Below are 20,580 nucleotides of genomic sequence, written 5' to 3' on the forward strand. Positions count from 1 at the left end.
GATAATGGTATATTGGAAGTATTGTACTGACAGACAATGGTATATTGGAAGTATTGTAATGACAGACAATGGTATATTGGAAGTATTGTACTGACAGACAATGGTATATTGGAAGTATTGTACTGACAGACAATGGTATATTGGAAGTATGGTAATGACAGACAATGGTATATTGGAAGTATTGTAATGACAAGCAATTGTATATTGGAAGTATTGCAATAACAGGTAATGGTATATTGGAAGCTGCTCTAGATTTTTCTGCCGTTTCTCGTGTTTCGCCATGCATTAACTGTTCTGTTGGAGTACGTTTCCTCACTTACTTATTCCTTGGGGGGGGGGAGAACTGTCAGACATTTTATCAGCCGTTTTACCCCACTTTTACCACAAACGTCTTTTTAACACGACGTCATCACATTACATTCGCCAGTCGACCTGTTTATGCCACGATGGGTCGTTTATTATTGCATCAATTAACAACTCCTTGTCGCTCAGCACTACATTGTGCACTAGACTTAACAACCTGGAATTACATTCATCTTAATCGGCAGTGAACAAAAGACACGTTATCAGGCGATGAGACAAAAGGTGTGGATCAAACACCCTCCGGTTACTCCTTCAAGTCGTTCCCACGCCACCACTGCAGAGGCGAATGAACTGTCATAGCAAAGAATTCCATAATTCACTGTCTTAAACTACACTACAGGATTGCATTTTGTTATTTGTCTCATGTGAATCTAGGTCCAGCTTTACAATGTACTTTGTTCAGATGAATTATTTTGGTACAAAACCCGGTAGGCATAATTTTAAAATAAAATAAAATCATATTTGGTGTTTGTGACTGATGACCAGGAAATTGTGCTACCTTAAAATTTGATAATAACAAATCCACAATGAACAAAAGGCCAAATGTTGGGATCCAAATCTCTACAAATAACTTAGATATTGAAAATCCCAGCACATATTCGGATTCTCCATGTCACAAATATTTGGTATAGCAAATTTCAGCCGAATATCTGTTTAATCAGATGTTACAAGCATTTGAAAACCTCCACTGTAAGCCGATGAATTTTGCAAATAAAACAAAATTGGCCATAACTTCATAAGCAATTAACTCTTTTTCCACTGAAATTTTGCATTTACACAGATGTACACCTGGAAAACAATTTCATGCAAATCGGAGATGGTGACCCATGGAGCAATGGGTGATGACACTTGTGTAAAAGCGTAAGCGAAAATGAAAGCATTAAATGAATGTGTGGTTTTCGAGTATATCTGTAAACATTCCTACAAAAAAAGAAAACTCTGAAGTTAAAAATGATGCACATTACTCGTACTTGTGTTGCTGCAGAGTCTCTTTATTGCGCGCTGTGTTAAATTGGAGACCTGTTTGCAAATTACTCTGTGTCAAATAGGAAACGATACTATGTGAGTATGCACACTCTCGATTGTTTACTTTACCTTCCAAATGTTTGATTGGTATCGTCTAAAGGAAAACATACTCTGTGTTTTGTTGCCAAAAATATTAAGTGAGGAACAGCATAAGTAAGAATATCGTTTACCGATTTACACAACTGCAACTTCCAGAATAAACTTTCGCACGATTATATCCTTATACTATATGATGAATACATACCAATGACAGACTGAGAAAATGTGAAGTTCTTTAGACAATCGCAATATATCATCCTTTTCAATTTGCAACATAATTTAGTTCTTTCATTGTAATAAGAAGTTCACATGGACAGTAGCAATTGAATGTCAATTCAAAAATGTGACGAGAACATTGATCAAAATGAAGATTGCATTTAATCAGCGACACTTAAAGGGAAACATTTCTGACACGAAATCCATGACACTTGAAAAGACATATACTCCACAACACGTGAAAGGACAATTATCTGGATGGATGAAGGAACTCTCCGTCAATCACCTTTTGGTGACTCAACCTTTAAGAGAAAATGTTTGCTACCGTCATTAAAACGATGCCTTTTGTATCCTGCGAAAACTAGATTGACCCATGAGTCGAACGAGTAGTGAATGCTATCTAAATAAATAGATCCACATACTTAACTTAATTGCATTATGGACTCGTGTATTAATATTGCACATCCTATGTTTATAAAACATAACCAATTAACCTTTTAAAAAATGTTCTTTAAAATAGATGACTCTTGCTTAACATTGGTTGTAGTCTAACCGTACGTTTGTGTCAGGAAACATATAAAGGTGACTGTTTGGACAGATACTTTCTTACTAGAGGTTATTTTCTAACAGGTTTGCCTGCAACTGCTTTTCTTTTTATGTTAGGCTTCAACCTCTCCTCGCCGAAATAAAGAAAGACCGGAAGACAGTTGCTATGGGAGCTTTAGACTACATCCAGCTGGATTCCTTGGAGTATAAATATAGACAAGGCCATATAATTAAATATGGATTTGACTGGAGTCTCTTGTTTTTTGAGACTATTTTCAGAAAAGACGAGATAGGGAGAACTCCGGAAGAGATTCGTCCGTAAATATGAATGTGAATCAAAATATTGATTTTTATCTTCCTTCGTCCATTTATATAAAAAAGTCACACATTACATTAATTTATATTTGCACTCGTTATTTTCATTATTTTAATTCTGTAATTACGAATTACAAGTTTACTGCCACAAATGCAAACGCCGAATATAAATATTATTATAAGGAATTTGCAGAATTTACAACACTCTTTTAGACTTCTCACTACTAACTTTCAAAGATGCATAAGTCTTAATGTATTTTAGTTTCGTAGTATTTCCTGATAGTAATGTACGTTTTAAATTAGAGATATTAGTTCTTGTTATCATTTACGTTTCAGAGGAACAGTTATGGTGGGAGCCGCTTATGCCATTGACAGCAGCTACTTCCGGGAAATCGGAGCTTATGATGAGGCTATGAAGGTGTGGGGCGGTGAAAATCTTGAGATGTCTTGGAGGGTATGCTTTCTCTTGGTTTAAATATGGTATTACTTTCGACTAATGTTATCACAATGAAAACTCTATCCTTCAAATTTTATTTTATTTCTAAATACTTACTGTAAGTCTGGTTAATATGTATTTCAAAGCGAGTTTCAAAGATACATTTTGAGAAATACATTGATAACAAAAGTGGAGAATTATAAAGCACATTGAAGAATAATATTCAAGTTTTTACCTACCGGAAACAGGAGTCTAGTATGGTCTAGTCTGTATGATAACATTGTGGGAAAAAATCCTATACAGTTCAAACTCAGTTGTATTTCTTTTTATCAAATCAATAATCAAATTATAACTTAAATCATAATGAACATTAATTGAAGCTTTAACATAAAATTGTTTAGAACATGTTCTACCAAAGTGCTTTAATATATATAATTTTTTTCTGGGTTACAAATTCTCAGCAGGCCTTTTCCAGGTAAAAGTGTATTTAACCTTAAAATAATAGTAGTCAAGACTGTAGAGGTGGTAGAAATACACCGCGTCCGAAATGTGTTCTGAAGATATCTTGTGCATTGATACAAATGTGAACAGGTAAAAAAAACGCCCACTTTTATCTCTACTAACAAACCAACAAACCAGGCCGATAAAAATAATATAGTCCACAAGTCAATTTTTATCTAGAATCAATTTCATTTCACAAATAATAATCAGAGGATGACTTAAAATAAAAACCAAATGATAAAAACCACTTGCAACAACTGCTTTTCTCGATTCGAAATCATGTTATAGAAGCTGTACATTATAGTTATGTCAATCAATGCTAAACGTCAAATTGGCGATACACTAATGTCAAACGCCGCACGTTGTGGGACTCAAAAATGTGTTGCAAATAATGCATATATTGACTGTTGCAAAAAATGCTCAAGTGGTGTTTGAAATATGGGCGTTTTTGGGTAGTTCGTGTGCATTATGTTGTCATTAAAAGTTCATGAGATGAAAGACAACAGTCACGTGATGAACTACAACAGTCACGTGAGAAAAGATAGAGATATTCTCCTCTGGTGTTGTCCACTGGAAAACATCAGCATTTGCATATAGGAATACGAAACAATGTTGACTCAATGAATTTGTCACATAAGAAAACACTGTCATTCAAACATAGGAAACTGCTGTCTGTCTCATACGAAGAGGTGATCGGCATGGTTTTTATCCCTTTTTTAAACTCTGATGGCGAATAAAACTGAGAAACATAAATACAGAAATTGAAGCCCACGTTCCAAAGTTGATAAGCAGATGGCTAGAGGAAATCGGTGTTGGCGCCGTAGGCCTAGAAACTAGAAACAAACTTTAATAATAAAGTGGTATCAATGCTAATATACCAAAGACGTATATTTCGATCGATGATGATTTTTTGCAATAAATATTTTAACTTTGAGATTATCAGGAAATTCAGGAAACAAGAACATTAAAACATTAATAAATTTGAAGTTTTTGTATCTTTTCTACTGACGAAAATTGCTGCTGTGTTCATCAAAAATAAATATCCCAGAACTTAAATGCAAGAAAATATCATTCAAGCACAAATGTTTCGAAACTTTTGTTTAATAGTTACTATCTGGATCGTATTCATACAGCACGTTTCTAGGTACGGTGTACCGTAGTCTGTCAATTCACGAGTAAACCCGTAGTATATTTCGCTCAGAATTTCACATCAAACTCTACATGCTAAGAATTGTATCTTTGCTTCGAGATGGAGCTGAAAATAAACATTTGTGCTCATAACAATCGGTTTTCTATGCAATATGATATCGTTCCTGGGATTAAATTTAACCCACGTTTCTCTTGCGTACCTCCCTTGGATTTTAGTTGCCTGTGACCAGTCACCTTCAAAGAGACATAACCGTAGCTGGTAACTCGGCACATTACACTTAATCAGTTTGCTTCATATAGAAGATGGTTTCATTTTAAACAGATGCTACAGCACATGAAGACAGTCACGATCAAGCCAGTATTAATCGACTCTGTATTTATTTCAGATTACTTTGTGCGGTGGACACCTCATCCATGTCCCTTGCTCTCATATAGGTCACATAGCCAGGTTCCAGCCGTACTCATTTCCTGGTGGAAAAAGTAAGATATTAGTGTACAACTATAAGCGTGCTATAGAAGTGTGGATGGAACCGGAGTACAAAATATATGTCTATGACCATTTTCCAGAAATGAAGGTAATTTTTATCAGCTTCTTATGCAAGTTTACCAGAATTCATTTATGAAATTATCAAACATGAGAGAAGAAAGGGAACATATATTATGATACTGTCTTATCGTGTGCGCTTGCGAATCTCTCATATACTAGATAAACGTAACCAGAAGACTGCAAGTTTTTAATATGATCGATGAAAGATTGCCACGAGCACAGTGGTTGTTTTGATGAAAAAGAAGGGAAAATAATGAGAATATGATAATAAAAAGACGGGAAAATTGTTTAATATTATAAATATTATGTTTTAACCTTGAGTGGCATTGTAAATCTTTAAGGGGTCTCACTGCCGAGCCAATTAAACAACACCTGCGTAAGGTTACCTGGAGGCTGATGTTCCCATTAACCTCAGGACAACAGTAGTTGTCAACTGTAGGGTTCTTAAACGCGCACCTGTCACAAATAATTTTTCTCAAATGAAAGACCACACATTTAGGAAACTCTAGTTTAACACTTGCATGGTTTTTCTTGCTTCACTCGTGATGATATATCAGTATGCTTTTCTAAGGCGTATTTCATGTCACACACCAAAATGCATGACTCATGCACCCAATACACCGAATTATTCCTATCTCAAATTGCTAAACACATACATGGAAAGATCCATTGAATTCCTTGTGCTAAGAAATCAGTGATGGTCTTATTTGTCTTATTTACGAAACTAATTATGCAACCATCATGTCTCATGAATAATGCACATTATGACGTCTGCTCCTAGAAATTGGCTCATTACTTGGGTTAAATAATACATTCCCAACTCCTTTTTAACATAATCAACACAGAATCCCTTCAATCTAACAAAGCTGTAAAATGAGACGCAAGTACCAGGTTTTTGATCTAAGGCCTGGAGATCTAACAATGACTGGTGAATTTATGAAGTAAAAATTAAAGTAAAGCAGTAGTTGATCTTGTTGTTAATAATGCCCGTGTTGTAATAATTATTTTCTATAAATGAGTAAAATTAATGTATATCAATGTGTACACGGATATCCATTACATTACGCCATTTTATAACAGCATCGTTTACTGCTGATGCTTCAAGGGAATCTTTAATATATTTCTGGTACTCTTTAGTTTTTGGTGGGACTCATTGTTCGAAAATATGCTTAGGAGTGAAATTGTAGATCAATCGCTGCCACCAACGTACTGGATAGTGTGCATTTCGGACGAAACGGAATTCGTAAAATCCTATAGCTGATCAAAAGACTTCAACAATTAACACGTGACTGTTACTAAGAAAGAAACAGAATTCGTGTATCTATATAGGATGTGTCTGCTAAATTATTATGAAGCGAGATGCAGTGCGTCGGGTATCGCAATTTCGACTCAAAGTATCATTAAAAATACAAAAGCCTCCATGGCCTCATGTAGATGACTCATAATACAGTGCGCTTAGCTTTGCTCCGAAACAGACTATATATCCAACTGGACTCCTTTATAGCTGTAATACAGGCAAGTGTACATAAGACAGATGAAAATACTACTGCCAATCTGAAACTATAGTATGTATAAAATTTGTACACTCAACGCATGTAATTTATGTGAGTGTACTGGGCCTTTTCATGGCCATCATGAAGGGTATGCTTTTAAAACATGTCTGCCATTTATTGTTTTCGTCGTAATATAAGTTTACAGCAACTGATAACGTAAGTCAGTCATTCAAAGTTTGCATTGTTAACCTTATGCCCTTGCCTTAAGTAATAATTATTTAATTAGCAAGTAGGTTTAGTTTAGTTTCAATCTATTTGTTCCCATGAAAATGCATACATTTTAAAGACGATAGGAAATACGTTTTAGAATTTCTTCTAAAATAATTAATTTGAAAAATAATCAATTGTATTTTATTTAAAAACAAAAGGTCAAATTAAAATAAGTTCAATGTCAGAGAATGTAGATGAACAACAGGCGTTTGAATAAATTTATGATCTAGGATAGAAAGTATTATTCAAACCTTGCAACCCATTGCAATCCGTTACACGCATTATTTGTGCTATGTATGCCTTTGTAATTCGTTCTACTATTTGTGCTATGCACCCCACAGTAATTCATGATACATTCTATTTATGCTATGAATTCAACTTTAATTCGTGATACATACGTTTTGTGCTATACATCCTATTGGAATTCGTGATAATACTATATGTGATAAGCGTCAAATTGCAATTCGTGATATATACTATTTGTACTATACATCTTACAGCAATTTGTGATATATACACTATTTGTGTTATGAATCCTATAGTAATTCGTGATACATTATATTTGTGTTATGAATCAAATTATAATTCGTGATGCATACTATTTGTGTAATGCACCCTGTTGTAGTTCGTTATATATACCATTTGTGCTATGCACGGTATTGTAATTCGTGATATTTTTCTATTTGTGATATGCATCCCATTGTAATGTACACTGTTGTAATTCGTGATATTTACTATTTTGTTCTATACGTCTTATTGTAATTGGTGATGCATACTATTTGTGTTATGAATCCTATTGTAATTCGTGATACAGACTATTGGTGCTATGAATCCACTTTTAATTCGTGATGCTTATTGTTTGTGCTTTGCTTCCCACTGTAATTCGTGATACATATTATTTGTGATATGCATCCCATTGTAATGTACACTATTGCAATTCGTGATACATACTATTGGTGCTATGCATCCTATTTTAATTCTTTATTTATAATATTTGTGTTATATATCCTGTTATAATTCATGATACATATTATTTATTTTATGTATCCTATTGTTATTCGTTATATTGTGTTATTTGCATTAATATTATTTTGTTGGAACACAGTAATATAACTTCAGGTTTGTATTTACAATATATCCCATTGAATCTCTCTGTCCAAGAATATTATTTTTTATGAGTACTCTGTATTTGCAGAAAAAAATTAACTTGAATTGAAATTTGAAGAACTAAATTCCAGCCCATATGAAGTTCTGGACACATCAATAATATCAATTGATTATGCTAGATTTTAAGCACGAATGACAAGATAATAAAACCCTCTACTTGACCTCAGGTCACAATTAACATTTTCTAAGTTAAAACATTACTTAATGGAAAATAACCTTCTAGATACTTCTTTATGTTTTTAAAATATTTCTTATTAGAAAGTCTTTTACTAAAATTATAATATATAACCTGGACAATGTCAGATACACCAGGTAAAGTGTAGGGGAATTCCAATAACCTAGACTCAGACCCAAATAAACGTGATTACTTCTATTAATAATGATCTTGATATTAACACCATATACATAGAGAATATTTCAGCTATGTATTAGTTGTTTATTGAATAAAATAAAAAATCAATAATTCAGGTAAAGTAGAAACAAACTCGATTTTTTAACAAGGTTAAGTCCAGCGTATAATATTACATTACAATAACATATAATTTTACATAAGAACTTTCCACTCTGAATTATACCTTGAAAGGCAAGGAAATTCGTGTTGAGACCATATTTAGCTTCATAGCTCTCAACGTCATTAATACTTCCGTGATCTGTAAGCAGATCACCAATATTGATTACGTTAGGTTCAAACCATTTCCTATAGAAAATTGGTACTTCTTCACCCTTATTAGGGAGTTATACGCAATGATTCTGACATAATCATATAATTTAACTAGGGCGTTGCGTGCCTTATTCCATCCGGAACGGTTTGACATAAATCTAAAATGAAAGTAGGTTAAGACAGGGTGTTGTATGCTTTATTCCATCCGATTGTTTGGACATAATTATATAATTTAAGTAGTTTGCAGACATGATTTTGCAGTTTGTCATAAACAATGATGATAAAAGGAGTAACGTTGCAATGCATAGCTTGTTGTCTTTTTCAGGATTTAGATGTCGGTGATCTTTCAGAAAGACTCGAAATAAAAAAGAAACTACATTGTAAACCATTTTCCTACTTCTTGACACACCATTGGCCCGATCTTTTGGTTTACAACCAGAATGTCTACGCGTGGGGTTCAGTATGTGCTTTCCAGACATTTTTTCCTGTTTAATTTCTTTTTCAAAAAGGAAAATCTTGTAAAATGTGTTGGCTAGCATGCAGTGATGATTTTTGTGTATTGTTTGTAAGTTTTGTCTCGGATTTAATGGTGACATCCGTCTATGCCTTACACAAACCTTCTTTACCAGCGATAGAATATCATATCTCATAAACATTATATTATCTAAACAAAAAGTAAAGAAATCTCGCTCAGCATCAGACATTCATAAAGGTTGACAACATTCCAAATTTCAGTCATGAATATCTGAGTTTTAGATGCTTGGTATCTCTGAATTTTACCGGTGTCACTATCTATTACAACACCGTAATGAATATCAATTGTAATTATGACTTTTAACCAAATTGTCACTCTAGCTAAGCTGTTGAACTCAAATAAACACAGTTAATTGGCTGTTGAACTCAGATCAAGGCAGTAGATAGGTTGTTGAACTCAGCTCAAGACAGATGACAGGCTGCAAAACTCATATAAAAATAGCTGATAGGCTGCTGAACTCAGATAAAGACAGTTGATAGGCTGCTGAACTCAGATTAAGACTGTTGATGGGCTGCAGAACTCAAAGACATTTGATAGGCTGCTGAGCGCATATCAAAACAGTTGATAGGCTGCAGAACTCGGATCCAGTCAGTTATTTTCAGAATATCTTTCAAAATTTTATTGTACAGGTATTACCGTGAATGAAACGTTTACACGGACAGACTTTACCAATTAGTGATTTCGTATTTCTTTGTCTGTGGTACAATATTAAGCTTATGTTTGTTTCTTTGTTATGTTTTTATTTTGTTTAGGCTGGGGGGTAGGGTTGTGGGAGTGTTGATGTTGTTGATTTGATCTGTATCTTTTACTTCTTATTTTATTTGAGGGGTGGGTTTACTTTGTGCTTTTTTGTTAATAATTTGTCTGTTTTTTCTTATATGAGGCGAGAAATGTCCACACAAACCGGTGTTTAGATAACAACCAGGAACTGTATCCACAAACTTTACATGTTGGCACTTGTCATTACAAACTTGTCACTCAGGTGAGTCTAATCCAATTTAATAATAATAATAATAATAATAGCAGCAACAACAATAATAATAATAACAATAATGATAGCAACAATAATAGTAGCAATAATAATAATAACAGACGTCGTTGTCATTATCATCCGCATTAAAATAATGATAACGCATATACATTAAGGTATCTTGAAATATATTCTTTCTTCATTTAAGTAATTTTCAAATCAGATTTTCATTCTTGCTATCACTGAGGAAAATGCAGAGACCTTCTAATTCTGTATATAGCTACTTTCTCGTCAGCTTTGGCGAAGAAAGTACGTTTCCGATTTCGCGGTCATTGTTTCAGACTGCACCCTTCGGAATATAAATGAATGGAATTTTAGAAGAACACACAATTTTACATGCGAATAAGTGAATCATTTTATTCGTTTACCTGAAATTGACCAATCGACAACTGACAATCTGCCAGGACTGTTAAGTGAATCACAAGTACCGCTGACCTGTAAGGTTGCCAACAACCTGTGCACTCAAGTGTTGTAGCCGATTTGCCAGGTGTACGTTCGAGCCCCGGTCCACGCTCGATAACTGCAAAACGTTGGGAACACTGGCACCATGTCCAATTTTACGTTATAACATGCATAATTGCTCACTGTTATAACTTTGATATATTTTCCAGCTTGGGAGATATTTCTAGTGTATATCCGTAAATTTTAGCGATCATGTGTGTAATTAAAAAAACGAAAATGTTGCATTTCATAGACATAAATACGATAACGAGTAGGTGGAAAATCGTCAGTTGTCTAGTCATCCTTTATAAACTTACGTCCAGGATTTTACTATGTTGTGTTCCGTTAAGTGTATTCTCATATTTAAACGTCGACTGCTACATGTATAAGTGTATTAAGGTTCTTTAAAACAATTTTCACGAGTAGAAATGCAATCAATTAAAATGGTGGATAGTTAATACAGCGGACTGTTTGCACGCATAATGCTAGCTTTGACTTATCTAGTGAAAGATGCACCACAGTATTGCAGACTGTTTGCACACATAATGCTAGCTTTGGCATATCTAGTGAAAGAAGTACCACAGTGTTGCGGACTGTTTAAACGCCTATTGCTAGCTTTGACGTATCTAGTGAAAGATTTACCAGTGTTTCTCTTTTAGGGCTTTTCATGGATGAAAAATAAACAGTTACGAACTACTCTGTTGTGTGTTGCAGTGAAGAATGAAGGACCACCAATGCTAGAATATTGTACAACCGATCCCGTGGACACATGGGAACACGTGAAGGCAAGTAGACAATGTATAATGTGGCACCTATGACAAACTTGATTTTAACAATACAAATGTTTGTCATACAATTTGGGAAATTCCTGTTTTCATAATTTTCTAAAATGTAAATAATTTGCAACTAAATTATTTTATTATTTTTGGTTTCTGACAGTCATAACGTTTTAACTCGGCAATAATTATCCATGTCAAATAACTTAGAAGTGGAAGTTTTGCCTTTAAATTATTTACTAAAAGCAAACTTAGCATATCAGTTGTTGACCATTTGTTGACTCTATCATAACTGCACTATAACATAATTTTGACAGGTTTGATTCCCGGCCGAGTCATAACTAAGACTTCTAAATATGCTACATGTATGCGTTATGATGCCCCAGTGCTAGACGTGACTATAAACTGCCACACTGCAGACATCGTAGCGATATGACTGATTTGTTTTAAATGTTATGTTAAAAATCTAAATCACACACACACACACACACACACACACACACACACACACACACACACACTTCTCTTTCTTATCGTAAAGGTACGTTTAAGCTCAATGAGACGATATTTTATCTTTTTACATAGATTAGTATTTCCGTGCTTTTGAAGATGCGCGACAATGGTGTAATGTAGTACGCTTTTAGGCTTTAGATACTTTAGACCCAGTAGTGTAATCGGAATCATTCTTCTTTTTCCATTCCAGTCTATATCAATTAGACCCTGTAGTGTAATCGGAAGATGGTTCTTCTTTTTCCATTCCAGTCGATATCAATTAGACCCAGTAGTGTAATCGGAAGATCATTCTTCTTTTTCCATTCCAGTCTATATCAATTAGACCCAGTAGTGTAATCGGAAGATCATTCTTCTTTTTCCATTCAAGTCTATATCAATTAGACCCAGTAGTGTAATCGGAAGATGGTTCTTCTTTTTCCATTCCAGTCGATATCAATTAGACCCTGTAGTGTAATCGGAAGATGGTTCTTCTTTTTCCATTCCAGTCGATATCAATTAGACCCTGTAGTGTAATCGGAAGATGGTTCTTCTTTTTCCATTCCAGTCGATATCAATTAGACCCAGTAGTGTAATCGGAAGATCATTCTTCTTTTTCCATTCCAGTCTATATCAATTAGACCCAGTAGTGTAATCGGAAGATCATTCTTCTTTTTCCATTCAAGTCTAAATCAATGAGACCCAGTAGTGTAATCGGAAGATCATTCTTCTTTTTCTTTCCAGTCTATATGAATAAGACCCAGTAGTGTAATCGGAAGATCATTCTTCTTTTTCCATTCCAGTCTAAATCAATTAGACCCAGTAGTGTAATCGGAAGATCATTCTTCTTTTTCTTTCCAGTCTATATGAATAAGACCCAGTAGTGTAATCGGAAGATCATTCTTCTTTTTCCATTCCAGTCTATATCAATTAGACCTAGTAGTGTAATCGGAAGATCGTTCTTCTTTTTCCATTCCAGTCGATATCAATTAGACCCAGTAGTGTAATCGGAAGATCATTCTTCTATTTCCATTCCAGTCTGTATCAGTTAGACCCAGTAGTGTAATCGGAAGATCATTCTTCTTTTTCCATTCAAGTCTAAATCGATGAGACCCAGTAGTGTAATCGGAAGATCATTCTTCTTTTTCCATTCCAGTCTATATGAATAAGACCCAGTAGTGTAATCGGAAGATCATTCTTCTTTTTCCATTCCAGTCGATATCAATTAGACCCAGTAGTGTAATCGGAAGATCATTCTTCTTTTTCCATTCCAGTCTATATCAATTAGACCCAGTAGTGTAATCGGAAGATCATTCTTCTTTTTCCATTCCAGTCTATATCAATTAGACCCAGTAGTGTAATCGGAAGATCATTCTTCTTTTTCCATTCCAGTCTATATCAATTAGACCCAGTAGTGTAATCAGAAGATCATTCTTCTTTTTCCATTCCAGTCTATATCAATTAGACCCAGTAGTGTAATCGGAAGATCATTCTTCTTTTCCCATTCCAGTCTATATCAATTAGACCCAGTAGTGTAATCAGAAGATCATTCTTCTTTTTCCATTCCAGTCTATATCAATTAGACCCAGTAGTGTAATCGGAAGATCATTCTTCTTTTTCCATTCCAGTCTATATCAATTAGACCCAGTAGTGTAATCGGAAGATCATTCTTCTTTTCCCATTCCAGTCTATATCAATTAGACCCAGTAGTGTAATCAGAAGATCATTCTTCTTTTTCCATTCCAGTCTATATCAATTAGACCCAGTAGTGTAATCGGAATCATTCTTCTTTTTCCATTCCAGTCTATATGAATAAGACCCAGTAGTGTAATCGGAAGATCGTTCTTCTTTTTCCATTCCAGTCTATATCAATTAGACCAAGTAGTGTAATCGGAAGATCATTCTTCTTTTTCCATTCCAGTCTATATCAGTTAGACCCAGTAGTGTAATCGGAAGATCATTCTTCTTTTTCCATTCAAGTCTAAATCGATGAGACCCAGTAGTGCAATCGGAAGATCATTCTTCTTTTTCCATTCCGGTCCATATCAATTAGACCCAGTAGTATAATCGGAAGATCCTTCTTCTTTTTCCATTCCAGTTTATATCAATTAGACCCAGTAGTGTAATCGGAAGATCATTCTTCTTTTTCCATTCCAGTCTAAATCAATGAGACCCAGTAGTGTAATCGGAAGATCATTCTTCTTTTTCCATTCCAGTCCATATCAATTAGACCCAGTAGTATAATCGGAAGATCGTTCTTCTTTTTCCATTCCAGTTTATATCAATTAGACCCAGTAGTGTAATCGGAAGATCATTCTTCTTTTTCCATTCCAGTCTAAATCAATGAGACCCAGTAGTGCAATCGGAAGATCATTCTTCTATTTCCATCCCAGTCTATATCAGTTAGACCCAGTAGTGTAATCGGAAGATCATTCTTCTTTTTCCATTCAAGTCTAAATCGATGAGACCCAGTAGTGCAATCGGAAGATCGTTCTTCTTTTTCCATTCCAGTCTATATCAATTAGACCCAGTAGTGTAATCGGAAGATCATTCTTCTATTTCCATTCCAGTCTATATCAGTTAGACCCAGTAGTGTAATCGGAAGATCATTCTTCTTTTTCCATTCAAGTCTAAATCGATGAGACCCAGTAGTGCAATCGGAAGATCATTCTTCTTTTTCCATTCCGGTCTATATCAATTAGACCCAGTAGTGTAATCGGAAGATCATTCTTCTATTTCCATTCCAGTCTATATCAATTAGACCCAGTAGTGTAATCGGAAGATCATTCTTCTATTTCCATTCCAGTCTATATCAGTTAGACCCAGTAGTGTAATCGGAAGATCATTCTTCTTTTTCCATTCAAGTCTAAATCGATGAGACCCAGTAGTGTAATCGGAAGATCGTTCTTCTTTTTCCATTCCAGTCTATATCAATTAGACCCAGTAGTGTAATCGGAAGATCATTCTTCTTTTTCCATTCCAGTCTATATCAATTAGACCCAGTAGTATAATCGGAAGATCATTCTTCTTTTTCCATTCCAGTTTATATCAATTAGACCCAGTAGTGTAATCGGAAGATCATTCTTCTTTTTCCATTCCAGTCTAAATCAATGAGACCCAGTAGTGTAATCGATAGATCATTCTTCTTTTTCCATTCCGGTCTATATCAATTAGACCCAGTAGTGTAATCGGAAGATCATTCTTCTTTTTCCATTCCAGTCTAAATCAATGAGACCCAGTAGTGTAATCGGAAGATCATTCTTCTATTTCCATTCCAGTCTAAATCAATGAGACCCAGTAGTGTAATCGGAAGATCATTCTTCTTTTTCCATTCCAGTCTAAATCAATGAGACCCAGTAGTGTAATCGGAAGATCATTCTTCTTTTTCCATTCCAGTCTAAATCAATGAGACCCAGTAGTGTAATCGGAAGATCATTCTTCTATTTCCATTCCAGTCTAAATCAATGAGACCCAGTAGTGTAATCGGAAGATCATTCTTCTATTTCCATTCCAGTCTATATCAATGAGACCCAGTAGTGTAATCGGAAGATCATTCTTCTTTTTCCATTCCGGTCTATATCAATTAGACCCAGTAGTGTAATCGGAAGATCATTCTTCTATTTCCATTCCAGTCTATATCAATGAGACCCAGTAGTGTAATCGGAAGATCATTCTTCTTTTTCCATTCCGGTCTATATCAATTAGACCCAGTAGTGTAATCGGAAGATCATTCTTCTATTTCCATTCCAATCTATATGAATAAGACCCAGTAGTGTAATCGGAAGATCGTTCTTCTTTTTCCATTCCAGTCTATATCAATTAGACCCAGTAGTGTAATTGGAATCATTCTTCTTTTTCCATTCCAATCTATATGAATAAGACCCAGTAGTGTAATCGGAAGATCGTTCTTCTTTTTCCATTCCAGTCTATATCAATTAGACCCAGTAGTGTAATTGGAATCATTCTTCTTTTTCCATTCCAATCTATATGAATAAGACCCAGTAGTGTAATCGGAAGATCGTTCTTCTTTTTCCATTCCAGTCTATATCAATTAGACCCAGTAGTGTAATCAGAAGATCATTCTTCTTTTTCCATTCCAGTCTATATCAATAAGACCCAGTAGTGTAATCGGAAGATCGTTCTTCTTTTTCCATTCCAGTCTATATCAATTAGACCCAGTAGTGTAATCAGAAGATCATTCTTCTTTTTCCATTCCAGTCTATATGAATAAGACCCAGTAGTGTAATCGGAAGATCATTCTTCTTTTTCCATTCCAGTCTATATCAGTTAGACCCAGTAGTGTAATCAGAAGATCATTCTTCTTTTTCCATTCCAGTCTATATCAATTAGACCCAGTAGTGTAATTGGAATCATTCTTCTTTTTCCATTCCAGTCTATATGAATAAGACCCAGTAGTGTAATCGGAAGATCGTTCTTCTTTTTCCATTCCAGTCTATATCAATTAGACCCAGTAGTGTAATCGGAAGATCATTCTTCTTTTTCCATTCCAGTCTATATCAATTAGACCCAGTAGTGTAATCAGAAGATCATTCTTCTTTTTCCATTCCAGTCTATATCAATTAGACCCAGTAGTGTAATCAGAAGATCATTCTTCTTTTTCCATTCCAATCTATATGAATAAGACCCAGTAGTGTAATCGGAAGATCATTCTTCTTTTTCCATTCCAGTCTATATCAGTTAGACCCAGTAGTGTAATCGGAAGATCATTCTTCTTTTTCCATTCCAATCTATATGAATAAGACCCAGTAGTGTAATCGGAAGATCATTCTTCTTTTTCCATTCCAGTCTATATCAATTAGACCCAGTAGTGTAATCAGAAGATCGTTCTTCTTTTTCCATTCCAGTCTAAATCAATGAGACCCAGTAGTGTAATTGGAATCATTCTTCTTTTTCCATTCCAGTCTATATGAATAAGACCCAGTAGTGTAATCGGAAGATCATTCTTCTATTTCCATTCCAGTCTATATCAGTTAGACCCAGTAGTGTAATCGGAAGATCATTCTTCTTTTTCCATTCAAGTCTAAATCGATGAGACCCAGTAGTGCAATCGGAAGATCATTCTTCTTTTTCCATTCCGGTCCATATCAATTAGACCCAGTAGTATAATCGGAAGATCCTTCTTCTTTTTCCATTCCAGTTTATATCAATTAGACCCAGTAGTGTAATCGGAAGATCATTCTTCTTTTTCCATTCCAGTCTAAATCAATGAGACCCAGTAGTGTAATCGGAAGATCATTCTTCTTTTTCCATTCCAGTCTATATCAATTAGACCCAGTAGTGTAATCTGAAGATCATTCTTCTATTTCCATTCCAGTCGATATCAATTAGACCCAGTAGTGTAATCGGAAGATCGTTCTTCTTTTTCCATTCCAGTCTAAATCGACGATACCCGGTATTGTAATCGGAAGATCATTCTTCTTTTTCCATTCCGGTCTATATCAGTTAGACCCAGTAGTGTAATCGGAAGATCATTCTTCTTTTTCCATTCCGGTCTATATCAATTAGACCCAGTAGTGTAATCGGAAGATCATTCTTCTTTTTCCATTCCTGTCTATATCAATTAAACCCAGTAGTGTAATCCGAAGATCATTCTTCTTTTTCCATCCCAGTCTTCCATTCCAGTCTAAATCAATGAGACCCAGTAGTGTAATTGGAATCATTCTTCTTTTTCCATTCCAGTCTATATGAATAAGACCCAGTAGTGTAATCGGAAGATCATTCTTCTATTTCCATTCCAGTCTATATCAGTTAGACCCAGTAGTGTAATCGGAAGATCATTCTTCTTTTTCCATTCAAGTCTAAATCGATGAGACCCAGTAGTGCAATCGGAAGATCATTCTTCTTTTTCCATTCCGGTCCATATCAATTAGACCCAGTAGTATAATCGGAAGATCCTTCTTCTTTTTCCATTCCAGTTTATATCAATTAGACCCAGTAGTGTAATCGGAAGATCATTCTTCTTTTTCCATTCCAGTCTAAATCAATGAGACCCAGTAGTGTAATCGGAAGATCATTCTTCTTTTTCCATTCCAGTCTATATCAATTAGACCCAGTAGTGTAATCTGAAGATCATTCTTCTATTTCCATTCCAGTCGATATCAATTAGACCCAGTAGTGTAATCGGAAGATCGTTCTTCTTTTTCCATTCCAGTCTAAATCGACGATACCCGGTATTGTAATCGGAAGATCATTCTTCTTTTTCCATTCCGGTCTATATCAATTAGACCCAGTAGTGTAATCGGAAGATCATTCTTCTTTTTCCATTCCTGTCTATATCAATTAAACCCAGTAGTGTAATCCGAAGATCATTCTTCTTTTTCCATCCCAGTCTTCCATTCCAGTCTAAATCAATGAGACCCAGTAGTGTAATTGGAATCATTCTTCTTTTTCCATTCCAGTCTATATGAATAAGACCCAGTAGTGTAATCGGAAGATCATTCTTCTATTTCCATTCCAGTCTATATCAGTTAGACCCAGTAGTGTAATCGGAAGATCATTCTTCTTTTTCCATTCAAGTCTAAATCGATGAGACCCAGTAGTGCAATCGGAAGATCATTCTTCTTTTTCCATTCCGGTCCATATCAATTAGACCCAGTAGTATAATCGGAAGATCCTTCTTCTTTTTCCATTCCAGTTTATATCAGTTAGACCCAGTAGTGTAATCGGAAGATCATTCTTCTTTTTCCATTCCAGTCTAAATCAATGAGACCCAGTAGTGTAATCGGAAGATCATTCTTCTTTTTCCATTCCAGTCTATATCAATTAGACCCAGTAGTGTAATCTGAAGATCATTCTTCTATTTCCATTCCAGTCGATATCAATTAGACCCAGTAGTGTAATCGGAAGATCGTTCTTCTTTTTCCATTCCAGTCTAAATCGACGATACCCGGTATTGTAATCGGAAGATCATTCTTCTTTTTCCATTCCGGTCTATATCAGTTAGACCCAGTAGTGTAATCGGAAGATCATTCTTCTTTTTCCATTCCGGTCTATATCAATTAGACCCAGTAGTGTAATCGGAAGATCATTCTTCTTTTTCCATTCCTGTCTATATCAATTAAACCCAGTAGTGTAATCCGAAGATCATTCTTCTTTTTCCATCCCAGTCTTCCATTCCAGTCTAAATCAATGAGACCCAGTAGTGTAATCGGAAGATCATTCTTCTTTTTCCATTCCTGTCTATATCAATTAGACCCAGAAGTGTAATCGGAAGATCATTCTTCTTTTTCCATTCCAATCTTCACTTCCGGTCTAAATCAATGAGACCCAGTAGTGTAATCGGAAGATCGTTCTTCTTTTTCCATTCCAGTCGATATCAGTTAGACCCAGTAGTGTAATCGGGAGATCATTCTTCTTTTTCCATTCCGGTCTATATCAATTAGACCAGGTAGTGTAATCAGGATATCACTCTTCCGTTAAAGTAAAGTCGGAGAAAAGTCTTCAAAGTCGTTGGAAGAATATGCCTCAGTTTAATGGGTTGGTTCTGTCGAAGTGCATCACAAATGATTCAAAGAAAAATTATGATGTTTAGATTGTCACTGTGTTTCCTACCGCAGCCTGTTTAGATTGTCCCTGTGTTTCCTACCGCAGCCTGTTTAGATTGTCAGTGTTTCCTACCGCAGCCTGTTTAGATTGTCAGTGTTTCCTACCGCAGCCTGTTTAGATTGTCACTGTGTTTCCTACCGCAGCCTGTTTAGATTGTCACTGTGTTTCCTACCGCAGCCTGTTTAGATTGTCACTGTGTTTCCTATGTTTCCTACCGCAGCCTGTTTAGATTGTCACTGTGTTTCCTACCGCAGCCTGTTTAGATTGTCACTGTGTTTCCTACCGCAGCCATAATATTGTGTCATCTTATTGAAAGAGAATTTCAATACTGCTCTCATTTACGTCAAATAACATCTTAGCATAGTTTGTAGAAATGTCATAGGATTTATCAATTTTTGATAGCGCATATTTTTCAAACAATCGAGATTCCCACCATAATGCTATACAGTGTTACAGAGCATGAAAGTTGAACGCATATGCGTACACTATTTCACTCTAGATAGGTGTAGATGGCATTTCAAAAGGAGAAAATACATGAATACATTTTTGTCTTCAGAGTGGATATCTGAAGCACGAGAAAAGCGGGCTATGTCTCGACCTCGACCCTAAGGGCCCAGTTTTAAAGACGTGCAGCCAGGATGCCGTTACGCAGTCATGGGAATTTAACCATTACCTGATAGACTGACACAAATGACGCAACATAAATGCTATACATTATGTAATTCTTTTATCATGTGCTAATATATAAATTAAATAGATTTATTTTAATATATATTATTTCATTGATTAAATACTTTGATATATTCGTTTCTTCTTTGTATTTTTATTAAGTATTTCATCAGCTAGAATATTTATTTCGTTTCTCATTTGCATACTCTTTTATGAAATATGTATATCCACATGTACAGATTGTGATGAGACTGTTAATGAAATGTAGCCAGCCTGGGGAAAATCATTAAAGTACAACGTGTTGAAAAATCGTTAAATAACAACGTGTTTATAACAATTTCTCCT

At 35.1% G+C, this 20,580-nt stretch overlaps 1 protein-coding gene across 5 annotated transcripts in view; it reads left to right on the forward strand.

The window, feature by feature from the left end:
* The window catches only part of LOC149801815 (polypeptide N-acetylgalactosaminyltransferase 1-like), a 35,893-nt gene extending 15,522 nt beyond the window's left edge, over positions 1-20,371 (forward strand). For 4 of the 5 annotated variants that reach the window (XM_089956169.1, XM_089956171.1, XM_089956172.1 and 1 more), the window contains exons 4-10: positions 2,308-2,508; positions 2,842-2,959; positions 4,978-5,166; positions 9,055-9,189; positions 10,148-10,246; positions 11,395-11,520; positions 20,123-20,371. In XM_089956169.1, coding sequence (XP_089812295.1) covers positions 2,308-2,508; positions 2,842-2,959; positions 4,978-5,166; positions 9,055-9,189; positions 10,148-10,246; positions 11,395-11,520; positions 20,123-20,251 — 997 coding nt within the window. In that variant the 3' untranslated portion in view covers positions 20,252-20,371. The remainder of the gene's footprint in view (positions 1-2,307; positions 2,509-2,841; positions 2,960-4,977; positions 5,167-9,054; positions 9,190-10,147; positions 10,247-11,394; positions 11,521-20,122) is intronic. The other variant, XR_016420724.1, reaches the window with a different exon arrangement.
* Positions 20,372-20,580: the final 209 nt, after the last annotated feature.

The sequence above is a fragment of the Sinohyriopsis cumingii genome, chromosome 4, assembly GCF_028554795.1.
Source record: "Sinohyriopsis cumingii isolate HCF-2022 chromosome 4, ASM2855479v2, whole genome shotgun sequence".
Classification (NCBI taxonomy): Eukaryota; Metazoa; Mollusca; class Bivalvia; order Unionida; family Unionidae; genus Sinohyriopsis; species Sinohyriopsis cumingii.